The sequence below is a fragment of the Lutra lutra genome, chromosome 7 (genome assembly GCF_902655055.1).
Source record: "Lutra lutra chromosome 7, mLutLut1.2, whole genome shotgun sequence".
Taxonomy (NCBI): Eukaryota; Metazoa; Chordata; class Mammalia; order Carnivora; family Mustelidae; genus Lutra; species Lutra lutra.
The window spans coordinates 120328290-120351230 of record NC_062284.1 but is presented as its reverse complement, the minus strand read 5'-3'; the positions used below and the strand labels follow the sequence as shown (position 1 = coordinate 120351230).

The following is a 22941-nucleotide window of genomic DNA, read 5'->3' as shown; positions in this document are numbered from 1 at the left end:
AAGAAAACCAATAAAAGTTACAATATCAAACTAGTTTTCACAGTGGGAAGAATGGGATTTTTCCCATTGGAGAAAATAAGACCCCATACAAAACATATTCCTGAATTATACCACCCAAGGCTGAGGGAACTGGGGTATTTATACACCATCTCCCATCAGTCATTGGTTGAGGGGTTCTCTTGGAGTGTGCTAATTTCCCTGCACTTTCTGCCTTCCACAGAAGCAGCAAAGGAGGCAATGTCAGGAAAATGGGAGAAGATGCAAGAAATGGCAGTCGAAAGTTTGTTTGCACTGAAGGAGTAAGAGTACAGGGACAAGGATGGGCCCTGGCACATCTGCTATGCCATGCAGGGCTGACACTGAGGGTCTCGCATAAACTGAGCCCAGGAATGGGCCACTTCTGTGAAAAATCTACAAAACAAACACATAACCATTGCCTAAGTCCTGGGGTCTGCATGTACTTTCAGCTAATTAACTGATTCATAGACCAATTCCCAATAGTTTTAATTCAAAATAAGGTTTAATGATGTTTCTAAAGGAACCCAGAGGCAGTATATAAAGTTATCTTCCTTCTTCGGTAGAAGCAAGATGGAAAGCTGATTTGCATTTTTAATGATCAAACGGGGCCTTTTCCCTAAAATAGCATGTGAGAAAACAGCAGGACAAAAGCAGGGTTTTTTGGAAAATCTAGGAAATCTAGCACTTCATAGGATATGCTGACTCACCACCGTTGGCTAGGTAGGCCCCCAGTGAACACACAGTAAAGACACACATGCTGCCCAAGAGCCAGCTGGTGCTGGGTCTTCCCTTCCACAAGGACCACTGCCACCATCTCCAACGCTGTCACAGCAACTGAGGAATGTACACTCGTATCTCAGGAGAAGTCCTGGGACAGGGAGAGGGGAGCCAGGTCACACCTTGGAGTGGTCAATTATAATATACTACTAAAGAGAAGGCAAGAAAGACAACATTTCCTCCAGCACCTTGGGTGAGCGGATTGCTGGGCTTTGAACATAGAAAGTATATTTCTCTCTTCATCTTGATTTCTACAGCTTTCATAGTTCGTACCACAACCCTTGAGAAATGGACAAAAGAACTAGACATCATCAAGATAAAAAGCTTTTGCACAGCAAAGGAAACAGTCAACAAAACTAAAAGGCAAGGTAGGGAATGGGAGAAGATATTTGCAAATGTCTTATCAGATAAAGGGCTAGTATCCAAAATCTTTAAAGAACTTATCAAACTCAACACCCAAAAACAAAAACTCCTGTCAAGAAACAGGCAGAAGACATGAACAGACATTTCTCCAAAGAAGACATCCAAATGGCCAACAGACATATGAAAAAATGCTCAACTTTACTAGGCATCAGGGAAATACAAATCAAAACCACAATGAGATACCACCTCACACCGGTCAGAAGGGTTAAAATTAACAATTCAGGAAACAACAGATGCTGGCGAGGATGCAGAGAAAGGAGAACCCTCCTACACTGTTGGTGGGAATGCAAATTGGTGCAGCACTCTTGAAAATAGTCTGAAGATTTCTCAAAAAGTTAAAAATAGAACTACCCTACAACCCAGGAAATACACTACTATGTAATTATCCAAAAGATACAAACATAGTGATTCAAAGGGGCCATGCACCCCAATGTTCATAGCAGCAATGTCTACAATAGCCAAACTATGGAAAAAGTCCAGATTTTCATCAACAGATGTGGATAAAGAAGATGAGGTATATTTATACAGTGGAATATTACTCAGCCATCAAAAGGAATGAAAACTTGCCATCTGTAACAACATGGATGGAATTAGAGGATATTATTCTCAAAACAAAATAAGCCAGTCAGAGAAAGACAAATACCATATGATTTCACTCATATCTAGAATTTAAGAAACAACGATGAGCACAGGGGAAAGGAAGGAAAAATAAAATAAGATGAAAATAAAGAAGGAGGCAAACCATAAAAAAGTCTAAACTCTGAGAAACAAACTGAAGGTTTCTACGGGGTGGGTTGGGGGAAAGGATAATTGGGTGATGGGCATTAAGGAGGGCACTGGATGTAATGAGCACTGGGCATCATATGAAATTGATGAATCACTAAATTCTACCCCTGAAACTAATAGTACAGTATATGTTAACTAAATTGAATGTAAACAAAGAATTTAAAAAAAAAAAAAGACCTAGACCAGCCAACGTAATTCACAGAAGCCATCTGTGGGTATGCAGCCATGAAACCAGATCCTCCTCCAGGAGATAGAGGGAGAATATCAGAGTCCAGGGAGCAGGGACTCCCTTAACCAGAAGGAAGAGGGGCCATGTCTAAGACCTGTAACCCATACCTAGTGGGACACACTGCCCGACCTGGCGGTGGCACTCAGCCTGACACAGAGGCCCAATTGGAAGCCAGCAAATGGCTGTGGCGCCAACACAGCTGTGGCACCAGCACAGCTGGGGTGCAAGCTGCAGCTCAAGCATTTTCAAGTGCGGGCAGCCATGAGCAGTCCCATCCACACTCTCAGCGTTGGTCTCCTCATCTGCCAAATGGCACTGACGCTACCTGTCTCAGATGGTTGTCCATTTCTTCATCCAGAAGTAGCTACGGATGCTACAAAAGGAGAGTACCTTGAGAACGTTATGCTAAGTGAAAGAACCCAGTCACAAAAAGCCACATGTTATATGATTCCATTTATATGTATGTCCAAAATAGACATATCCATGGAGACAGAAAGTAGACTGTGGTTGCCTAGGACTGGGAGAAAATGGTGAGGGATAGAGAGGGACTGCTAATGGGTACGAGGTTTCCTTTTGGAGTCATGAAAGCTTCCCAAATCAGATGGTGGTAATAGTAGCACAGCTCTGTGAATATAGTAAAAAAAAAAAAAAAAAGTACATTTTAGATGGGTAAAATTTGTGATGTAAATTATTTCTCCATAAAGCTGTTATCTTAAAAAAAACAATTAGATCTGGAGCCCTCACTATGTGCAGATTCTTTGGAAGCTATGAGCATCCATTCCAGGTCATGAGGCTACACATTAGGACACTGCCTTGGAAGAACAAGCAAAGGGACTCAGGCTGGTATGAAGAATAATGCATCTCATGTGTGTTAAACACTGAGTACCACGCCTGATGCAGAGAAAACCTTTGGTAAATGCATGTGACCAGTACCATTGTCATCATCAGTGATGAGTCTCCTATGTGCCAGGCACTGCATTCTGTTCTTTGTGCCCACTGTCTCATAAAAGTCCCACAGCCCCTAGGGGATGGGTGTCATCATCATTTCTGGATCTCCGATGGGGAAGCTTAGGCCAGAGAGAGAGGTCAGCGCCTGAGACCAGCAGCTTGCACGGCAGAGCTGGGAGACAAACGTGGTTGCTTACACAGCTTCCCATCACACACCCCTCATCTCCAGAAGCAGCAGGACCATTGGTACCCTCATCAGCACTCAGTACCACTGGGCAGGGTTCCCTCGATCACCAGACCCAGTTCAAAACAGAACAGAAACTTCTGAAAGCCGTTAACAGAATGGCTCATACAGGTCTATCCCAGCCACTCAGCTGAGAACCGGTATGGTGGTGTGGCCTCACGGCAACCCTGTCTCAGACTCCAGGTGAGATTTCTGCAGCCCCCGGGGATCCCAGTGGACACCCAGCCAGTCCAACCGGCTGCTGCCTCCTGAAGCTTCCATGACCCAGGCTGGCGTCCTTGACTGTCTGTTGGCCTCAGTCTGCCCCAGCATCCCAGATGCAGCAAAGAGACTGCCAGGCTCTAACCAGCAGACGCCCCAATTTCCCCCTATTCAGACGATATGTAAATTTAGACACTTTGGAAATCATGTGTAGCAAGAAGTTCCCATCTGCCAGAGAGAGAGACTGAGAAAGACAGAGTATTTAAGTACCTAACATTTCGGCCTCTTGCAATTCCTCGGAGATAATTTACACATCATCGTCGTGGGGCAGACTCACACTCTCCTCTCTTCCCAGTGATACATGCACAGTCCTAGTGGACAAAGATTCTTCATAGAAGTTCAGGGGAACCTGGGTGGCTCAGTCGGATGGGTGTCTGACTCTTGATTTCGGCTCGGGTCTGGTCTCCAGGTTGTGGGACCGAGCCCCGCATTGGGAGTCTGATGAGAGGGAAGTCTGCTTGAGATTCTTTCTCTCTCTCTGCCTCTCTCCCCTCTACCTGTCTTTCTCTCTCTCTCTAAAATAAAAAAATAAATCTTAATTAAAAAAAAGAAAGTTCAGTACAAACAAGGCAGCTCTGAGGCCTTCTACGACATCCCTGAATTCTCTAACAGAATGTTGCTGCCTTCATCAGGATCAACTCTCATTCCCTACAAACTTATCAAACTAAACATTTTTTGCAGAGCCATGTAACACCAGAATGGCCTCATTTCCATCCTTAGTACGAGACTTCTTAAACTCCTTCATGGGTCAAATGTGCATCTGAAAAAGATTCCTACAATGCAGAGGAAGGTGACCTAAGTGTCTACAAGAACAGCTGAGCGGTCTGGCCAGGTGCGACATTTCAGGAAGGCAAGGAATTGTGTCCATCGATCCTGCACCCCAGGCCTGGAACAGTGCTGAGCACAAAGAAGACATGCCACAAACATTCGCTGAATCCATGAACGGATGTCTCCCCTAGGGGGCTGAATATACACTCACATCCATACTAACAGAATTTAGTATGGAACCTCAGAACTAATATGCTCTAGGCTCTACAGAGCTATAGCTCCTCATTAATTCTTCCCAGAGGAAGGGAAAGCGTTTCAAAACGGGCCCCAGCACCTGTTGGCTTTACCTTAAGAGGCAAAGTTGAATCATGGAGGTTAGCAGATACGGAGGCAAAGATGAGCTTTGTTCTCTCTGCCTTCTGGTCAAAGGCAAGTCACTTCACCTCTCTAGACTCCAGTGTTTTCCGTTACATGTCTCGAAATTCCCTTCCGATTTCTGAAGCGAATTTCATGTGAACCGGATAACATTTACACGAGGGAAAGTTTGCCTTCGGTGTCTTTTTCCTGTTCTCTGGGTACCTTCTGCCCTCTGCCCCTGTGACACCTTCATCCCCCCACCCCCATCACACAGCCTTCACTTCCAGGGTCCTCCAGGTGTTCCCTTTGGGGCTCCTTCCCAAAGCCGGTCTTCCCTGCTCCTGATTTTTCCCTCCCCCGGCAATACAGTTGGGTCATGCGTTCCATTCCCTCTGGGCCCAGCTCTCTCTTAAAAACCTGATTAACACGGCTGCACCAGTGGGTAACTGAGAGTTCATATGTTATCCCAAAGAAAGACATTTGCATTTTAACAAGATAGGTTCTGGAGATGATGACATTTTAATCCACCTCTCGATCGGCACTTTGATTGTGGTATATCACGATACCTGATCATGCACCTGGCTCAGCAGCTAGACTGCGACTTTTCTGGGTCTTATCGTTCTGTGTCTGGTGCCTAGCCCCATTTCTGTGGGCATTCAGTCAATAAATGTCTATGGACAACCACCCGGTGAAGGAAAGGCTACTGAGGAAGAGTTAGCGGACAGAGTTCAGACAATCTGATGGTCACAGGAAGGACGGAGGAGGCTCAGCAACAGACAAGGACTAAGAGGGCTTCTCAGATCCCACCTCCTGGGGCTGTCTGCTGCGCCTGCCTTTAGAACTGAGTCTGAATGCAGACATTACTGCCTGACAGCAGGCATTCATGCTCCTATAGAATCTGTGTTCTCACCCTGCCAGAGAAAGGGACCCGCACATCATAGCGTCTCATTAATTCGGGCTTTTGGGAGGCCTTTGCAGCTGAGGCCACAGCGACTCAGGGGTTCCCATTATAGTCAAAGGAGAAATACCCCAGTGTCACAATGCCTCTCAACGCTCCAGACACAAAGTGACAGTGGGGATGGAGGGGATGCTGGCAATTTTTCTCAGGCCCATTATGCTGGACTGATAGTCAAATCCTTCTGAAAAGCGTCTGAAATACAAAATACAGGCACTCCATAGGTTTCGGTTTATTAATTCACTGACTCCAGATATGTAAATTATGACAGAATCAAGGGCCATGTAACAAAGCCAGGGAAAAGATTATTATAATGAATGGAAACTGAAAATGCAGTGGCTTGGCTTTAAGATACACCTCCCATTTGCAACCAGGAGTTTGGAATGCGTTATCATAAAACAAAGATGCCAAGGAAAGCTTTTTTCCTGCCTGGATGTTTTTCAAACATTCCTACAGTTCTCACAAGGAGACACAAAGTCCCCCAGGTGAGTCAGGCACCCAGCACCATGCGTGGCCCATAGGAAGCATCCTCCATAAACATTTGCTGAATCAACCTTTTAATTAATGAATGACTGAAATAATCTTTAAAATGCAAATCAGGTTATGTCACCTCCTACTTCAAACCATTCAGTGCCTTTGCTTTATTCTAAGAAAGTAACAAAAGTCTCTCATGTGACCTACTATGTACCCTATGAACCCCTGGCCTACACCTGCCGCCCCACCCCCATGCTGCCACGCCCACCTCACTCTCCAGCCAGCAGCAAACTCTGGGTCTCCTGAGACTCCCCTCACTGTGCCTCGCTGGCTTTTTCGATTCTTTCAGAACACTTCCAAATACTCCTGAGATCTCAACCAAACGAACTGCCGGAGCATTATTTGAAACAGAGTGCCACGAGCCACCATCCTTCTGCACAGTTATAATCACACCTACTAGACGACTTATGAGCACTTGTTCATAGTAAAAGTGGAAATGCTGAGGAAGTGATGTGCATGGGGCTTCAGTTGCTTCATAATGAACCGGTTATGGGTCCAGGAAGTGCCAACCGGGCTTCAGAAAATAGAAGAATCAGTCAGAAGTGAAAATCACTCTGAAAGTCTGTCTCTTTGCAGGGGTAAGTGGAGGCGGTGTGGAGGGGGGGACATTCCGGGATGAAGGAATAGAGGGGAAAATAACAGGACCAGAAGGTGAGTACAATGGCATATCTGTATCCGGAGAAATTTCCAGGCTGTGGTTACTATGGTTACAGACGCCATGAGAGTTGGCTCCAGAATGTGATTGGGGGAGGGGGCCTCAGGCAGCCTCCTTCAACCCCCTCTCCAGGTCCTAGGGCCTCTTTGCCATTTTGTGAAGGAAGTGACATATTCAACAAAGCCAGTAGTGGCACTCAAAAGAAACTGTCTTTACTCTCCTCTCACTCAGGACACAGAAGCCCCAAAACTTTCCTCGGAATGTAAAATGCCTCAGGAAACATGACAACCTCTAAGGCATCGGATGCATCCTTCCTGGAAATTGTTTTCTCTTCAAGAATGTACAGGGAGGGGCACCTGGGTGGCTCAGTGCTTAAGCCTCTGCCTTCAGCTCTGGTCATGATCTCGGGGTCCTGGTATCGAGTCCCACATCGGGCTCTCTGCTCTTCAGGGAACCTGCTTCCTCCTCTCTCTCTCTCTCTCTCTCTCTCTCTCTGCCTGCCTCTCTGCCCACTTGTGATCTCTCTCTGTCAAATAAATAAAATCTTTAAAAAGTAAAAAATAAAAAAAAAAAGAATGTACAGGGAAAACAACAAGGTAGTCCCAAAAAAGTCTACTCAAAATATGACAGAGAGCACTAACAGGCCTCCACTGGTGGCTTTTCCCAGGTGCTGGCTGGGCCCTTCATCTCCCAGCATGCCACCCCGCCATGCTGGCTACGTCCTGACTTCTGTTTCAGTCACACCGTACAGAACGAGGGCTGCTGCAAAAACACACCACACACCCATTCCTTGACATTTCTGCTGCTCAGCCTGAAGGACGTCCCGTTCTTCTGGCTTTATCCAAGGAAGGTGGGTTTTCAGGCACTGGATCTATAAAGGAAGGGGGTTGTCATGGAAGGGGAATCTGGAAAACAAGTGGGCCCATGAGCTGTCACATAGTCTCTGATATCAGAAGAAACTGGGTTTATTGAACGGTCATTTCTTGGTGAATGTTCTACAGATGTACACATAGCATGGTGCCTACCCAAGGCAGGCTCAGCACATGCTCTTTGTATTTGAATCATCTGCTTGGACTGGTAGGTGTACTGGGGTCTATTACAAGACCATATAGTCCTATTTTATATAAACCATCATCATACTTGCTGACTTTCTGAAATACCATTTTGAGGAGTGGGTAGGAGGAGGGGCAAATGGAGGTCCGTGAATCATTGTTCTGTGGTAAGTGGGAAATGCAGAGCTAAACAAAATCAAGCAGGTTTCTGTACTACCAGATTACCAGAGGAAGCATACAGGTAAAGGTAAGAGCTCTGACTTTAACAGGCAGACCCAGTGCAAGCCGTAGATCTACAGCGGAACTCTGTGCAGGCTACTCCAGCTCTGTAGGACTTGGCCCCCTCATTCAGAAAACAGGAACAGTCATGTCGTCTGGTTGGTTTCTCTTTTTTTGGACTATAAGGAGGATTTTATGAGCTAATGGCTATAAAGCACTTAGAAGAATACCTGAAACTTAGTATATATATATATATATATATATATATATATATATATATATATCCAATAAATAAGAAGGTAAATGCTTATGGTGATTTTAAAATATGTCCTCACATTCTTTGGCATTCCTCCCTTCCAAAGTGAGCTTAATCATCCCAAGTATGAATTAAACTTAGTATCTCACATCTAATGAAAAGACTGTGGTTGTAGGAATAATATGTGATTTCTGAGGTTGGGTCATAAAAGACCTCATCGGTTCTGCCTTGTTCTCTCTCAAATGGCTTGCTCTGGAGGAAGCCAGCCACCATGCTGGGAGGATATTCAAAAGACCTTGGAGAGGGTGACATTGGCAGGAAATGAGGCCTCTCCCCCAAAACCAGCAGCAGTTTGCAAGTCACATGAGCCCATCATCTCAAAAGTAGATCCCCCAGCCCCAGTCAAGCCATCAGATGACAGCAGCCCCCAGCTGACATCTGACCACAAACACTGAGGGACTCCTGAGCTGGACCACTCAGCTAAGCTGTTACCAAATTCCTAATCTACAAAAGCTATGAGATAATAAATATTTGTCATTGGTTTAAGCCACCAAATGTTAAAGTCTTTCTTACACAGCAATACCCACTCTCCGGGAAAGAATGAGACAGCACACATATCATCTGTACACCAACCATGAAACCATTTTTTTTTTCCCTCAGAGCATCTGAAGAGATTAATTTATATCTTAAGGAACACACTTCAGGAAATGCTGTCTAGAACTTAACAGTTTATAAAGCTTGTTCACATTTATTAACTCATTTAATCATCTCAGCAACTGTGAAGCAGGTGCTGACTGTGATCTTTATTTTACCCAGGAGAAAACCTAGGCTCAAGAAGGTTAAGTGACTTGTCCAATTTATTGTCTACTGATAAAACTGGTAGAACAAGAACTCATTGATGGAATAATACTCAAGTATTATGACTCCAAACTATGTATTTTCTTCTGATCTTTTCTCTCATTTGACCCAAACAATCTAGGTTTTTTAACTGACAGTTGAATAGAGTCCCAGGAAGGGCCAGTGTGCAATAGGCCACCCTCCCAGATGATTCGGAAAATGAAACAGATGCTTCTCAAGTGACTGGAACTGGAGTCTTCTGGGACTTCCTGGAATGGAGACCCCTTCAGACATAATAAGAACATAATGCAGGTACCACTCATGGAGCTTTTGCAATGCTCCAAGATGCTTCTGAAAGTCGGCATATGTCACTTTATTGGATCCACATAGCAAATCAAGGAAGTACAGGCTGGGGAGTCTGGGTGGCACAGTTGGTTAAGTGGCCACTGTTGATTTTGGCTCAGGTCACAATCTCAGGGTCCTGGGATAGAGCCCCGTGTTGGGCTCTGTGCTCAGAGGGGAGTCTGCTTAATTATTTTTTCTCTCTCTCCCTCTCCCTCTGCTCCATCCCCTGCTCACACACACACATACTCTCTCTCTCTCTCTCTCTCTCTCTCTCAAATAAATAAATAAATCTTTAAAAGGAGGGCGGGGTGCGAGGAGAAGACTGGCTAATATCATCTCCATCTTACAAATGAGATTGTCACAGAGAAATGAAGCTACTTGCCAAAATCAGCCACTAGTAAGTGATACAGCTCAAATTGGAACCCAGGCAACCTAAGAATATCAAGGCATGGAAGTAACTGAGCCATCAACAACCCAACTCTCTCCTTTACCATCAGAGTGGGAGAGCCAGCACTAGAACCCAGATTCTTCCACTTTAAGCTCCTATACTGTGGAGAGGGTGGCATATAGTCCCAAAGCTAAGTTAAATGAATATAATATACATTTACTTCTACCAGGTTTTAAGGATCTATATACCGAACCAAAGCTACCATAACTACTTCCCCTATGGCCTCAAATTCCAACATGAGAAATGAATGCCTTTAGCCTAAGGTAACATTCTCAACCAGTAGAATCTGGGGGCTGACCCAGGTTGGTTCGTGGTTAATATGGGTAACGACAAGTGACCCCAAATTTGCAGACAGAAAAAATAATTCAAGGGATAGAATCCTTTCACCTCTAAACTTTATCTCCCATCAGTTTTTCTTAAACATTTGGATACTGCTTTCTCGTCTCGTAAGATAAAAGTAAGTAAATATTAGGGGCGCCTGGGTGGCTCAGTGGGTTAAAGCCTCTGCCTTAGGCTCGGGTCATGATCTTGGGGTCCTGGGATCGAGCCCCACGTCAGGCTCTCTGCTCCATTGGAAGGCTCCTTCCCCCTCTCTCTCTGCCTGCCTCTCTGTATACTTGTGATCTCTGTCTGTCAAATAAATAAATCAAATCTTTAAAAAAAAAAAGTAAGTAAATTGTCAGATATCACACCCAATATCAAGCATCTATATTCAGACTGTCAGGCTCATATTCATTAAATTCAATAAGTTATGCTATTTGTCTTCATCCTACTAAACTATTTGATATTTGGGGGGTCTACAGACATGCTCACACATAAGAAACTCATTTTTCTAGTATTACATTGTTTAAGAAATACAAATAGAGAGGCACCTGGGTGGCTCAGTCAGTTGAGCATCTGACTCTTGATTTCAGCTCAGATCATGATCTTGAAGTCCTGGGATCATGCCCCACTCAGACTCCATGCTGGGTGTGGAGCCAGCTTGAGATTCTCTCTCTTCCACTCCCTCTGCCCCTCCCTCTGTTTGCTCACTCTCTTCCTCTCCATAGGAAAATAAAGAAATCTTAAAAAAAAAAAAAAAAAAAGAATACTAATAGCATTTGGGGTCATTCTGCAAAGGCCACCATAACTTCCAGATGCCTAACACTTGAGTAAACCTACACTCTCTTCGAGCATCCCTTTTTAAACTAAAAACATTACCACCACCCCTATGTTGGGTAGATGATTCTTTTAAAAAATTAGGATCCTTTGCATAAGAGATAGTGATTGAGATGAGAACTGTAGGAAGACGGGGAGAAAAGGATGAAGGAAGGAAGGAATAAGGAAGGGAGATAGGAATGAGGGAGGTAAAGTTCCCTATGATGATGTGAGCTATGTACTGCAGCAGTTAACTCTCTAAATCCTGTGTTTTGTCACCATTCTACTCTGCTTCAAAGTCCCTTCCATGGCAGGGGGAAGTCATGGAACCAAAAATTAGTGGCACTATAATAAACGGAATCCCCTGAAATCCTACCTACCTATCTACCTACCCCTCCAGGCCACCTCTTACACCCACCTCTCCACCTCCTGCTCTGGGAATGGAGGAGAAAGAGATAATAACTCCCCCCGCCGCCAATTGTTGCCCCCGCCACCGACCCTGGTGTTCACCACCACCACCACCCCAACCCTAAATGGAGGATTCGAAAGTCAGGTTTCATTTTGGATTCATAGTACTCAGTCCCAGACACTTATGAGGGGAGAAAAAAAAATCTCAAACTCCATCGGCAAACCACAAATAAATGTTCTTGAAATTAAATAGGAGGTTTTTGTTTCTCCATTCCGGGTAACAGGCGTGAGCCTGACCTAGATCAGCAAACAATAAGGTCTCCACTGAGAATACCACCAGGACCAGAACCCAAAAGCTGTTGGCCCATTGACCACCATGAAAACATTGGCCTGATGGGTGTAACATGCCCCATTTCGGTAGATTCCGTAACCAAGTCATGCAGAGCGGAGTCCCTAACAGACTCTATCTCTGTCTGCATCATCTGGTAAGTGCCCTTTCTAACAGAATTGGAGTACAGCACCAGATTCTCCCTTTAATTCACCTTTATGCTTCGGCCAAGGAAGCTATCCAAACTGAAACCCCCTAACTGGCTCTCAGTAAAATGGCTTTATTCTGTCTCATTAAACTCTTCTAATTCTCTATGGACTAAAAGTAAAAAGAACCCACTATCTCAATAACCCTTCTCTTGCCAACAGTGGGCCCCTAGATCTGGGCCTACAGTAGATATCCTTTGCACCATATCTCAGTTGTGGTCGAAGTGTCCCAATTTCCTGCAAAGTACACATTGTCTTCTTAGAATGCTCCTGATTTATGATGCTAATATAGAGGCTGTTGTGGACTGAATTGTGTCCCCTGAAAAATTCATATGTTGAAACCTTAAATGCCAGCATGACTGTATTGAAGATAGAGCCCTAAGGGGGTAATTAAGGTTAAATGAGGTTATGAGAGTGGGGCTCAAATTCAATAACACTGGTAACCCTTGTAAGAAGGGGAAGCCACCAGAGTGTTCTCTCTCTCCTCTTGTGAGGACACAGCCAGAAGGTGGCCATCTGCAACCCAAGGGAAGAGCTCTCATCGCACATGGGCCCTGCTGGCATCTTGATCTTAGACTTCCAGTCTCCAGGACTGTGAGAAAATAAATTTCCATTGTATAAGCCACTCAGTCTAAGGTATTTTGTTATGAGAACGAGAGCAGATGCATACAGAGCCAAAACACAGATGTTTTGGAAACAGGGTGAAATAGCAAAATCAACCTGCCCCATCTTAATTCTACCTAGCAATCGCTGGCATTGGCAAGAGGATGATGAACCTCCCTCAGACACTGCTGGAAATCAACCCTGAGCCAAATCTTGGCCCAGACGATCTTTGGAATCGTCTTTCCTTTTTACTTTCTAGGATAATTGTGGTGATTTGGGCACATTATTAATCACATTTGGAATGCTGATCTCCTGAAAGCTGGACATTAAATCAAAAATAGATGATTTTCTTTCCAGAAAAACCTAAGTTATACAAATGTGTGTTTGGAAACACGTTAATAAAGATAGCGCTCCATGACCTTGCAAGTTGAACATGGCTCACATTCACAAGACACTGAAATCTCTTTTCAGCCAGGAGAGCAGAAGTGAAATTCAAGGGTCTTCAACTGAACTCATGAGATAAAGTGCCAGCCAGCGCGTGACCTGCCGAAAACAGCCATTGTCTCAGAACTCACCCAACAACTGTGAGTCTTCTTCCTCTAAATCTCTCAGAGAAACTTCTGAATACACTTTTGGATAAGAAGCAATGAGAGCGTATGAGATAAACAAAGACCTTGGAAGTGTGGGAAGCTTGAGAGAAATGATCCTGGACATATGTATCAAAAGGACTGGGTTGGCCCCAGCTCTGCCTGTTTGCAACCTTGGGCCCCCAAATAACTCATTTCCTCTTTCTATTCCCATCAGTAAATCTAAGACTCGAATATCAACAAAAGTAGGGTTCTTTAAAGAACAAATGAGATAATTTGTAGAAAGTGTTCTGTAAACTGAAAGGTGCTAGACACATACAATATAGGTCTCTCTGGAATTTTGCATTAAAGTATGCACTGAAAATGCAGCTTTAAAAAGAAACAAAAAACAAAAAACATCTCCAGCTCTGAAGCTTTGCTTCTTCCTTAAGTAGATTTACATACCTAAAAAGAGCTACATATCCATAGCTAATATGAGCCAAATTACTAATTGGACACCAACCATATCTTTGTCGGGTTAGGTCACCTCCCTGCCCCAGCCCCTACCTCACCACCCCCCGCCCCCCTCCTCCCTGGCACTATCACTCCTGGTGAAAGGCAGAGCAGAAGGAAAATTCTGTTGGAGACTTCAGGGAGATAGGAGCTTGCAAGATGCGGGAATATCCACGTCCTTGCCGATACCCTGTTATTTAGGGATATCCTTCCTTTCTCCTCAGTTGTATTTGCCCTTTGTAGCTTGGAGGAGTTCTGGAATTTCCTTCATGGGTGAAGACTTAGAGATCCTCTCCATTCTAACCCTCCACCCATCCACCCATTCAGCAAAAGTTACTGAATGCCTACTACGTGCCAGGCACTTCCTGGGAGCACTGAGGATCTAACAGTCAACAAGACAGGAAAAGTGCCCGTTCGTGAAGCTCATAGACTAGCGAGGAAGGCTGGCATCAACTGAGACACATGAGTAAGATGCTTTCAGATGATGACAAGTACCAGGAAGACAACTGAGCAGGTGACATAATAGAAAAAGGACAGACCTGGGGAAGGAACAAAAGGAGAGGTCTTCAGATGGGACAGGGAAGCCCTTGCTAAAAAAGGTGACATCTGAGCTGAGATTCAAAGGTTGAAAGGAGCCATCCACGTGAACACGCATTGTAAGCAGTGGAAAGGACAAGTTCCTGAGACAGGAACAAGTTTGATCTACTTGAGGAACAAAAGGAAGACGAGCGGCCCAAAGGTCAAATCAAGAAAGAGGGTTGGAGACATAGGGTTGGAGAAGCCATGTCAATGGCCCCTTTGCACACCGGAAGAAAGTAAAACCCAGAGGTTAAATGAGCTGCCCAAAGTCACACAGTTAATGATTGCTACGGTTCATTCTAGAAACTATTTTTCCCCCATATCCAGAATTTTCTATACCATATTGATATGCTTGCCTTGAGGTGTGGGGTTATTGTTTGATGATCTTACTGATTTTTAAAAGCCCTCAAGAGGGTCACTTGGGTGGCTCAGGTGGTTGAGCATTTGACTTGATTTTGGCTCAGGTCATGACCTTGGGATCAGGGGATTGAGCCCCACATTGGGCTCCACGCTCAGCACAGAGTCTGCTTGTCCCTCTCCCTCTCCTCCTCCTCCATCTCTCTCTTTCTCTCTCTCAAATAAATAAAATCTTTAAAATCCCTTAAGATACCCAAAAGCAGCAAACCAATCTCAGTTTTCAGCAAAAAATCATCCACAAGTGATCCCAATGATGTAAAATGCTCATGAAAGCCAAGACTTAGTGGCAGCCTACTTTTCCGTATGTCCTATGCAAGCAGTTACTCTCTTTGCTGTAGGCTCAGCTTTACAAATACAGAGGAAGGCCACAGCTCACCAGAGAATGATCATTTTACATTTAGGTCTTATTTTTCCACCGAAACCTCTTGACAGTGCTTTGCTTAATTCACACAAGTGCAATCAAAACCAATCTGCTCTCAATCCACCTTCATTCTGTGCTATTAAATTGTCAGGTAATGGGACTGTGAGCAAAACATCATAATTACAACTTCCTTCCACGATCTGTGAGCACCTCCACCTGAAGGTTCAAGTCTGTTAACATCAAATCCTACAGTCCATAGAACCATCCCTCCCTTGTCTATTAGAATGCCAGGTTCTCCTTCATCTCTGCTCTGCTAAACATACTTGGTCTGTGTAAAACCAAACCTCCAAAGAACTCTGCCCAGTGGCCAGTGACTGGCCCACCAGCGGTAGAGGCAAAGATGCTGTTTGGCCAGATAGGTTAATGAAGAAAGGAATGAGTAGAAAAGGAATTCTTCTTCCTCTTCTTCCTTCTCTTCTTTCAATCTCCCTTCCTCTGCACACCCCCCAACTCCTCTTTATTCTTTTCTTTCTCCTTACAATGAGTTTCCCCAGTCCCTGAGCTCTGAGAGTCTCACCAGGCAAGACCCAGAGGTCCCAATAATTTAAGAGATAGACTTAAGAGATAGATTCAAAGAATATATAAGGACCCCTGCTCTAGTCCAACTCCACCATCTACTAGCTATGTGACCCCAGGTAATATATTTTTTAATACATGTAAAGCACTTCACAATGCCTGACACGTAGTGTTACAAGGCAGGAGATATGCTACCTCCACTCCTGACCCTCCTCCTGCCTCCACCCCCTGGCTAGGAAAGACTGCCGTCACCCCCACCTACAAGAACAATTGTGCCCGAAGTCAGAGCATCTTACTGGAAGGCAGCTCAGTGGTATCCTGATGCCTGTCAAGTGGGGACAAAGCACTGACTTCATTGAATAAGTATTATGAGAACAACTCTATGATATAATGTGCATAAAACACCTGGCATGCAATGATTTCTCATTAAATGTCGGTATTTTTATCAGAATCTTTTCATTTTTAGCACCATCAATTGTGACTGGAGATGCCACTTGTGTATGTCTTCACTGTGTCAGGCTGTAAAATGTTGGATTCGTCTGTGTTTACCTCTGTGATATAAATATATACAATGATGATCATATAGAAATGTATTCTCAAAGCCAAGGCAAGCTTCACAGCCCTCCATCCTGACCAGAGTTCCTTCAAGATCCCAACATGACATTTTAGACAACTGCCCACTTGACACACATCTCAGATGGCTCAGGACAACCCCCCTTCTACAAGTCCCAGACTGAATTCACGAGCTTTCCCACAAGACTGGTCCTGCCCTAGCTGCCTTCCCAGTCATTCCATGTCCACACTCTATTCACATAAAACCTGTTGATTTTCTGTCATCCATAGCTCCCTACCCAATCCACTTCTCCACCTCACAGCTAACACCCTGGTCCATGTCACCATGCTATCTGGTCCCTCACATCCACAAGAGTCACACAGCATTTGTTTTGAAACTGAGCTCAGATCACATCTCTCTTCAGCTTTCTGTGGCCTAGGATAAAGGCAACACTCCTCCTCCCACCCCACAGCCCCACCTTACCTACAACAACATGAGGCTCTGGGGTCTGACCCTATGGCTCTACCAGCCACACCTCAAAACACACACTCTCTTGCTCTCTGCTCTAGCCAGGGAAACTGCCTTTCAGTTCCTTAAATACACATGTTCCCTCTGCCCCAGGGCCTTTGCACTTGTTGTTTTCTCTTCCGCATCAGTTCACCTCCTCAGCAGCCAATTAATCACTACATCTCTTCCAGGTCTCAGTACAAGTGTCTGACTACCTTCCCTGACTACCCACCCTCCCTGATCCTTGTCAGTATTTTCTATCACTTTCTTAACACCCTGATGCTCTCCTTCATGAAACATACATAAACATGTAATTATGCCCCATTCTGTGCATTGATTGATTTAGGTCTGTCTCCTTCACCACAAACTTAAAGAAGGCTTTGTCTATACTATTTAACTATATCTCCAGGGATAGCATTTGGTAAGTAGTAGGTATTCAATAAACACATTTTACAGGGATTAAAAAAATTAAAATAAAATAAAATAAAAAGCCAAGACACACTTTCCAGAGATCAACGACAACACTGTTGCGTTGCAGTAAGGTATGACAGCTTCAGTGTTGAAATAGGCAACACATCTTCCCTCATTCTATAATAGCCGTTTATAAGACATTTACTCAACAAATAAGTGTGTTTCCTCTTTTCTGGTCTGGAGAAAAGAATGAATGCACTTGTAAAAAAAAAAAATTAAACGTACCTACTACACACATCAGATAAACAGATTTTAACCCAATATACACAGAGGTGTTGCCTGGCTGGACCCAGCTTCAGAGGAGCTGAAGAATTCTTGTCAAAACTGGACACTTGGTTTCAACTTGTTCTGCTCCCACACCAATCACTCTGGAGGGGCCTTAACATCTGTATGCTAATTATAGACACGGCGGCGGTCAACGCTAGGCACACACAAATCTGTCTTAGTCGCTCTCTTTTGCGCCAAGGAAACACTGTCCAACATTCATCAGAGCTTGTAAACCACACTACTGTTCAGGCAGACACACTCCGTGCCCCCTCCCCAGCCCTTGCCAGCCCCACCCTTCTCACAAACCCTTCCGCCCTCCCACTTCTACTTCTATTGAGCCAAACTAGCTGCCTGGTTTGGTAATAAGATTGAGAGAAGACTTCAAAGGCCCCCTGGGCTCCATTATTCCACGTGCCCTCTGAGAAGGGCCACCTCTAGGGACCATTGCCGCAGATCTGAGCCCCACTTGCTGCCAGGAAACCTTTCCCACTGAGGACACCCTGGGCAGGCGGCGCAGCTCCAGGTCCAAGGGGAGGCACCCCACCCATCTGCCAGAGAGACAAAGATCACCAGAAACAAAGGACACACACACACACACACACACACACACACACTCGCACACAGAAAGTCAAAAGCAAATACCGACACTTGGTGTGATTTCAAGCCAAACAGCCGGCTTGGTGTATCTTTAAATAGGTTTTTGAAACAATCCAGGAGGGACAATGATTATGTAGTAATGACAGGCACTATCTGGGTTTGGAACCCACGCTGCCTCCGCCCTCCTCCCACCCGCGCTGCGGTTCCCAGGCGCATTTTCCAGCCTCAGGACACACGCCGCCAGGAACAAGAGTGCTTCCACTCATGGAAGCGCGCGCGCGCAGGAGATGGAGGCAGGGCGAGGGCCGCCAAAAGTAGGAAATACCAACCTTTAGGATCCCAGTTCACCTGTTTTCTTGGAGTCTCGATTGGAAATTTCATTGCTCCGTTGCCCAGAGGGGAGGAAATGAAAAGAATCAAAATAATAATAAAGTCCTCAAGCTTTACACGCCTCGGTACAGCAGTCCAACAAAACAATTTCCAAGGATGGAGGAGCCTCGGACTGGCTCGTGGAGGAACCCCAGAGAAAGATAAGTGGGAAAGACTGGCTAAGGAGAGGCTGGAAACGGCTTAGGTGTTGGCAACGGTTAGGGGAGGCCAGCTGCAGCCCCCTGGGTGGAAGGAAAAGTAAGACTGGCGAGGGGTGGATGGAGGCTCGGGAAGATAAAAGAGCCAAGCTGCTTCCCAAACGCGGTGGCGGCAGGTGGGGGGCTGAGCAGCCGGAGGGCCGGCGCGAGGGAGAAACCCACTGCAGTGTCACTCCAGCCCCCGAAGGCGTGTGCGCACACACTCCCGCACACACACACTCGCCCGGGCGCGCGCTCCGGCGGGCACGTCAGCCTCTCTCGGCCGCGCACAGCGCACACGCCCCACCCTGGCCGCGGCTCCTCGCCCCCGGGCGACGCCCCCCACTCCCCACCCCCCGAAAGCCATTGGACGCGGGAGTGGCGCGGCACCCGGGGAGCGCGCGGCGAGAGCGACCCTCCCCGCAGCGCGCCGCAGACGCCGCGCCACGGCGGGAGAGCGCGCGGCGGGTGGAGGCGCGGGGCCACGGAGGCGCGCGGGGCTCGGGGCGTCCGGCCGGGAACCGCGACCTGCAGTGGACTCGCCCGCGGGGCGGCGGGGGCGGCGCGCGGCGGCGGGCGCGGCGGGGCGGGGAGCCGGCGCCGGGCGCGCCGCTACTTACTGGCTCGGCGGGCCGGCGGGCTGGCAGGCGTGGAGGCGGCCGCGGCGCGCTCGGCGGAGTTGCAGCCGGAGACACGCTTGGCTGCCTGGAAGGCGCTGTAGGAGGCGGAGGAAGAGCCTCGGCGGCCCCGCCGCAGACCTCGGCCTCGGGGATGACCTCTTGTCACAGCTCCCACCCTGGGCACACACACACACACACCCTTCTTTTCTCACTTCATTTTTCCACTCCAGCCCCCTCCCGCGCCCGGTTCTCCCGCCTGCGTCCCGAACCCGCGTCCCCAGCGCACTCGGAGGAGACCGGTGCCAGCCATGAGCCTTTTGTTCTGGGACCGCTCCGCGTTGGCCGCGCTTTCCCCGCCCGGGGAAGCTCGCTCCCCAGGCGCAGCCCGGTCCCTTCCCCAGCTACCTGCCGCCCGGCTGGGGCCGCTGCTCGGAGGCCCTGGAGGCGGATGGAGAGAGACACGCCACGGGCCCAGAGGAAAGTGGAGTTGCCAAGACCTAGCGGCCCCGGGAGCCCGGGGGCCCTGCAAGGGCAAATGCGAAGGGACCGCACACATGTTCCCGGAAAGAGGCTGAACCTGGCGCCTTTCCCCTACCCCCACTGAGGCCTCGATCTCCAGAAGATCCAGGTGGTGCTGAGATGCTCTTGAATGGGCCACTCGAAGTACTGATATGAAAGATGCTTACAAATTACTTCAGCTCCTAGCAACAAAGACTTGCACATCGTAGATGTTCAAGAAATACTTGCTAAATGAAAACACAAGCTGCATGAAGCAGTGTTGGACAGAAAGTAGTTTAAATTACTGTCCGTTCACTGTCCACTTGATGTATATCTGAACCCCCTTCTCCATGCCATCACTGTGCCAGGTGCTGGTGGTACGGCAAGGAACGACATAGATACGGACCTTGCTTTCATGGATCTTACTGTCTAGTGCTCAGGAGGTCCAGCTAGATTTCTCTCTGCCCTTACTTATGAAAGAGTAAGTGACTACTTGGCTTATTGCCCAGCCTGCCCGCTGTGGCCCTAAAACCTACACTGGCAGTTGCGCTCTGGGCGCATGCCACTCTAGGGCACCTTGAGGCTTCTGGGAGTCCTGGTACAGCGGCATCTTTATAATCATCCTCCCCCCGCCCTCCACCGTCACATCCAGGTTTCTGAGTCCCAGAGCAAGAGCTACAAGAGGTCCACTGTCATCTGCAAGAAGGGTTGCTAAGTGCTTTGTCACTGACCCTGCAGGCTGCTGGGACCAGAGCACTGAAGTCTCTGCAGACCCCAGTCAGGCACACCTGGTACCAATCTGATGGCGCTCTCTGGACTCATCAGCCCTGCAGACACAGATTCCCAAGACACCTGACAGCCACCTCCTCTGGACTCCACTTCCACACTTGGTTTCCCTCTACTAGAAGGCTGAGAGGACGGATGAGACATGGAAATGAGACAAACAAGGAATTTCTGCTTCTCCAGCCATGCCCTCAGAGACACTAGTACGTGTCAATTCTGCCCCAAAACCCAAAGGGAACTGTTTTTAAGCTCCTGAGACAGTCTTCAGAGCCTCACTGTACCCTCTCCTCAACTGCTCACAGGCAGGAGGGCTCCACCCCGTCACTGCAATGCAATGTTTTTACTTGCACCTGAGTCAGAGAGAGGTGCCCCCTAGGAAAGATACCCTCTCTCCCAAAGCCTCTGAGGTCAGGGGAGCAAGAGTGGCCCCTCACAGCCTCATACTTCTCTCCACTTATCTTCCCTATGTCACACTGAAGAAGCTCTCACCGGCCTCATTTTACAGATGAGAAGATCAAGGCTCAGAGAGGTAAAGGAACACACCCAAGGTCACAACATAGAAAGTCAAACCCAAGGAAGCTCATCTGGTCCCTGGGTCCCTGAATCTTGACCCTGAAACTGTCAGATGGGTTCTTTGGGGTCATGATGATCCAAATACTGTATTATCTAGGACTCCACCTCTTCCTCCTTTGCTGAATGAATTGGGCTACCCTGGTGCCCTGAGGCCTCCCTCAGGGAATTAGTTCACTATCAGAGGCAAATTCCCATGGTACAAAATGTAGCCTTTGGGTACGTCATTCAGTCAATCAGCAAACATGTATTGAGCAGGTCTTGCGGATGAGATGATTGTAGGTTTTCCTCAGAAGTTACCCTGGGCCGGTGGAGAACCTTCCCCCAGAAAAGCATCAGCAGGATGGTTTTAGGAAGTCTTGGGATGGACCTACTGGGATGAGGGAGCGGGATCAGGGGTCTGGAATGCCTGATGTGCGTTGAGGACTTGCCCTAGTCAGAGCCCTTAGGATCTCTCTGCTAAATCACTCGCCCCACCCCCCAGCCCTAACCTCTAGGGCTTTCTCTTTCCTCCACTTTCATTCTCTCTTCTCAGTATGTGGGCAACACAAGTGGGGAAGGATCCACCAAAAATTAAGTAAGTCATCCCTGCACCCCCTCCGCTAACGCGCCTGAAATCAAGTCCCAACTCCTAAACTGCGTACGTGGAATGGACTGCGGGGGGTGGGGTTATAAAGGGAGAGCCCCCCCCCAACGCCCCAAGAAAAACAACTTGGCACATTAACCCTTTGTGTTACTGCAATCCCACTCCACCATCCTCAGTTCTTCCCCTTCGTTATTACGCACTAGATTCCACTTACCCCAAGAAGGAGGAAAGAAGTGGACTGTGTTGAGAAAAAACATCCAAAAAAGATGCCGCGCCAAGCGGTTCTCTCTCCCTCCGTGCGGCCGCAAGTTCCATGGCTATTGCTGCGGGCAGGTTAAGTCTGGTGGATAGAGACCGCCTCGGGTTCCTGCGGCAGGAAAACAAAGCATCGTGGCGCAAAGTCAGCCCGCACTGACGGTGCCCCGCCAGCAGCCCCGGGCCGGCGGCGGCCGCGTCCCGGGCACATTCGGTGGCAGAGGGCGCCGGTCCTTGCCGGGGAAGCTTTGCAGTGGGGCGCCCCGGGTCTCTGCAGCTCAGAACCTGCACCAGTCGCCGCACCACTTTAACGATCGCCGTGTGGCCCCGCGCGGGAGGGCTGGGGGAAGCCGGAAAACCCCAGGTCACTTCCCGAGAGGAAGTTTTCCGCGAGTTAGTGGCTCCCCTACCCCTTCCCCACGCCGCAGTCCGGGATGAGTGTGAGAGCGAGGGGTGCTGCCTGCCGCGCGAGGAGTCGATCTCTCCGAGTGGCTGGCAAAGAACAGCTCAGCCAGAGAGGGGAACCCGGAGTCCGGCGTGAGGCCGGAGAACGTCCTGGACCCAGAATAGCAGAGAGTGATGAAGCAGCTTGGGGAATCCTGCTTAGTGCTGGTTCGGCAAACAGAGGCGGGAGGATGAGACTCTGCTTTGAATTCAGGAATACCGGAATGAATTCATTAACCTGCTTTGAATTTTTCCCTTTGGTTTCATCATTTCTCCCTGAAGTCCGGAAGAAATCCTCACCTTCCAAGAGCTTCCCCACCCCCAAGACACCTCCAGGTCCTCTCCTCCAAAGAACCGCAGAGAGGTGTCCCTGTGATATATCCCCACACACGCACCCCCTGTGGACCCACTCTGTGAT

At 47.5% G+C, this 22941-nt stretch overlaps 1 protein-coding gene across 2 annotated transcripts in view; it reads right to left on the bottom strand.

The window, feature by feature from the left end:
- The window catches only part of KCNK10 (potassium two pore domain channel subfamily K member 10), a 129046-nt gene extending 106784 nt beyond the window's left edge, over window positions 1–22262 (bottom strand). Inside the window, exon 1 of one of the 2 annotated variants that reach the window (XM_047738867.1) lies at window positions 22039–22262. In XM_047738867.1, coding sequence (XP_047594823.1) covers window positions 22039–22081 — 43 coding nt within the window. In that variant the 5' untranslated portion in view covers window positions 22082–22262. Of the gene's footprint in view, window positions 1–18530; window positions 18971–22038 lie in introns of those variants that run through there. The other variant, XM_047738866.1, reaches the window with a different exon arrangement.
- Window positions 22263–22941: the final 679 nt, after the last annotated feature.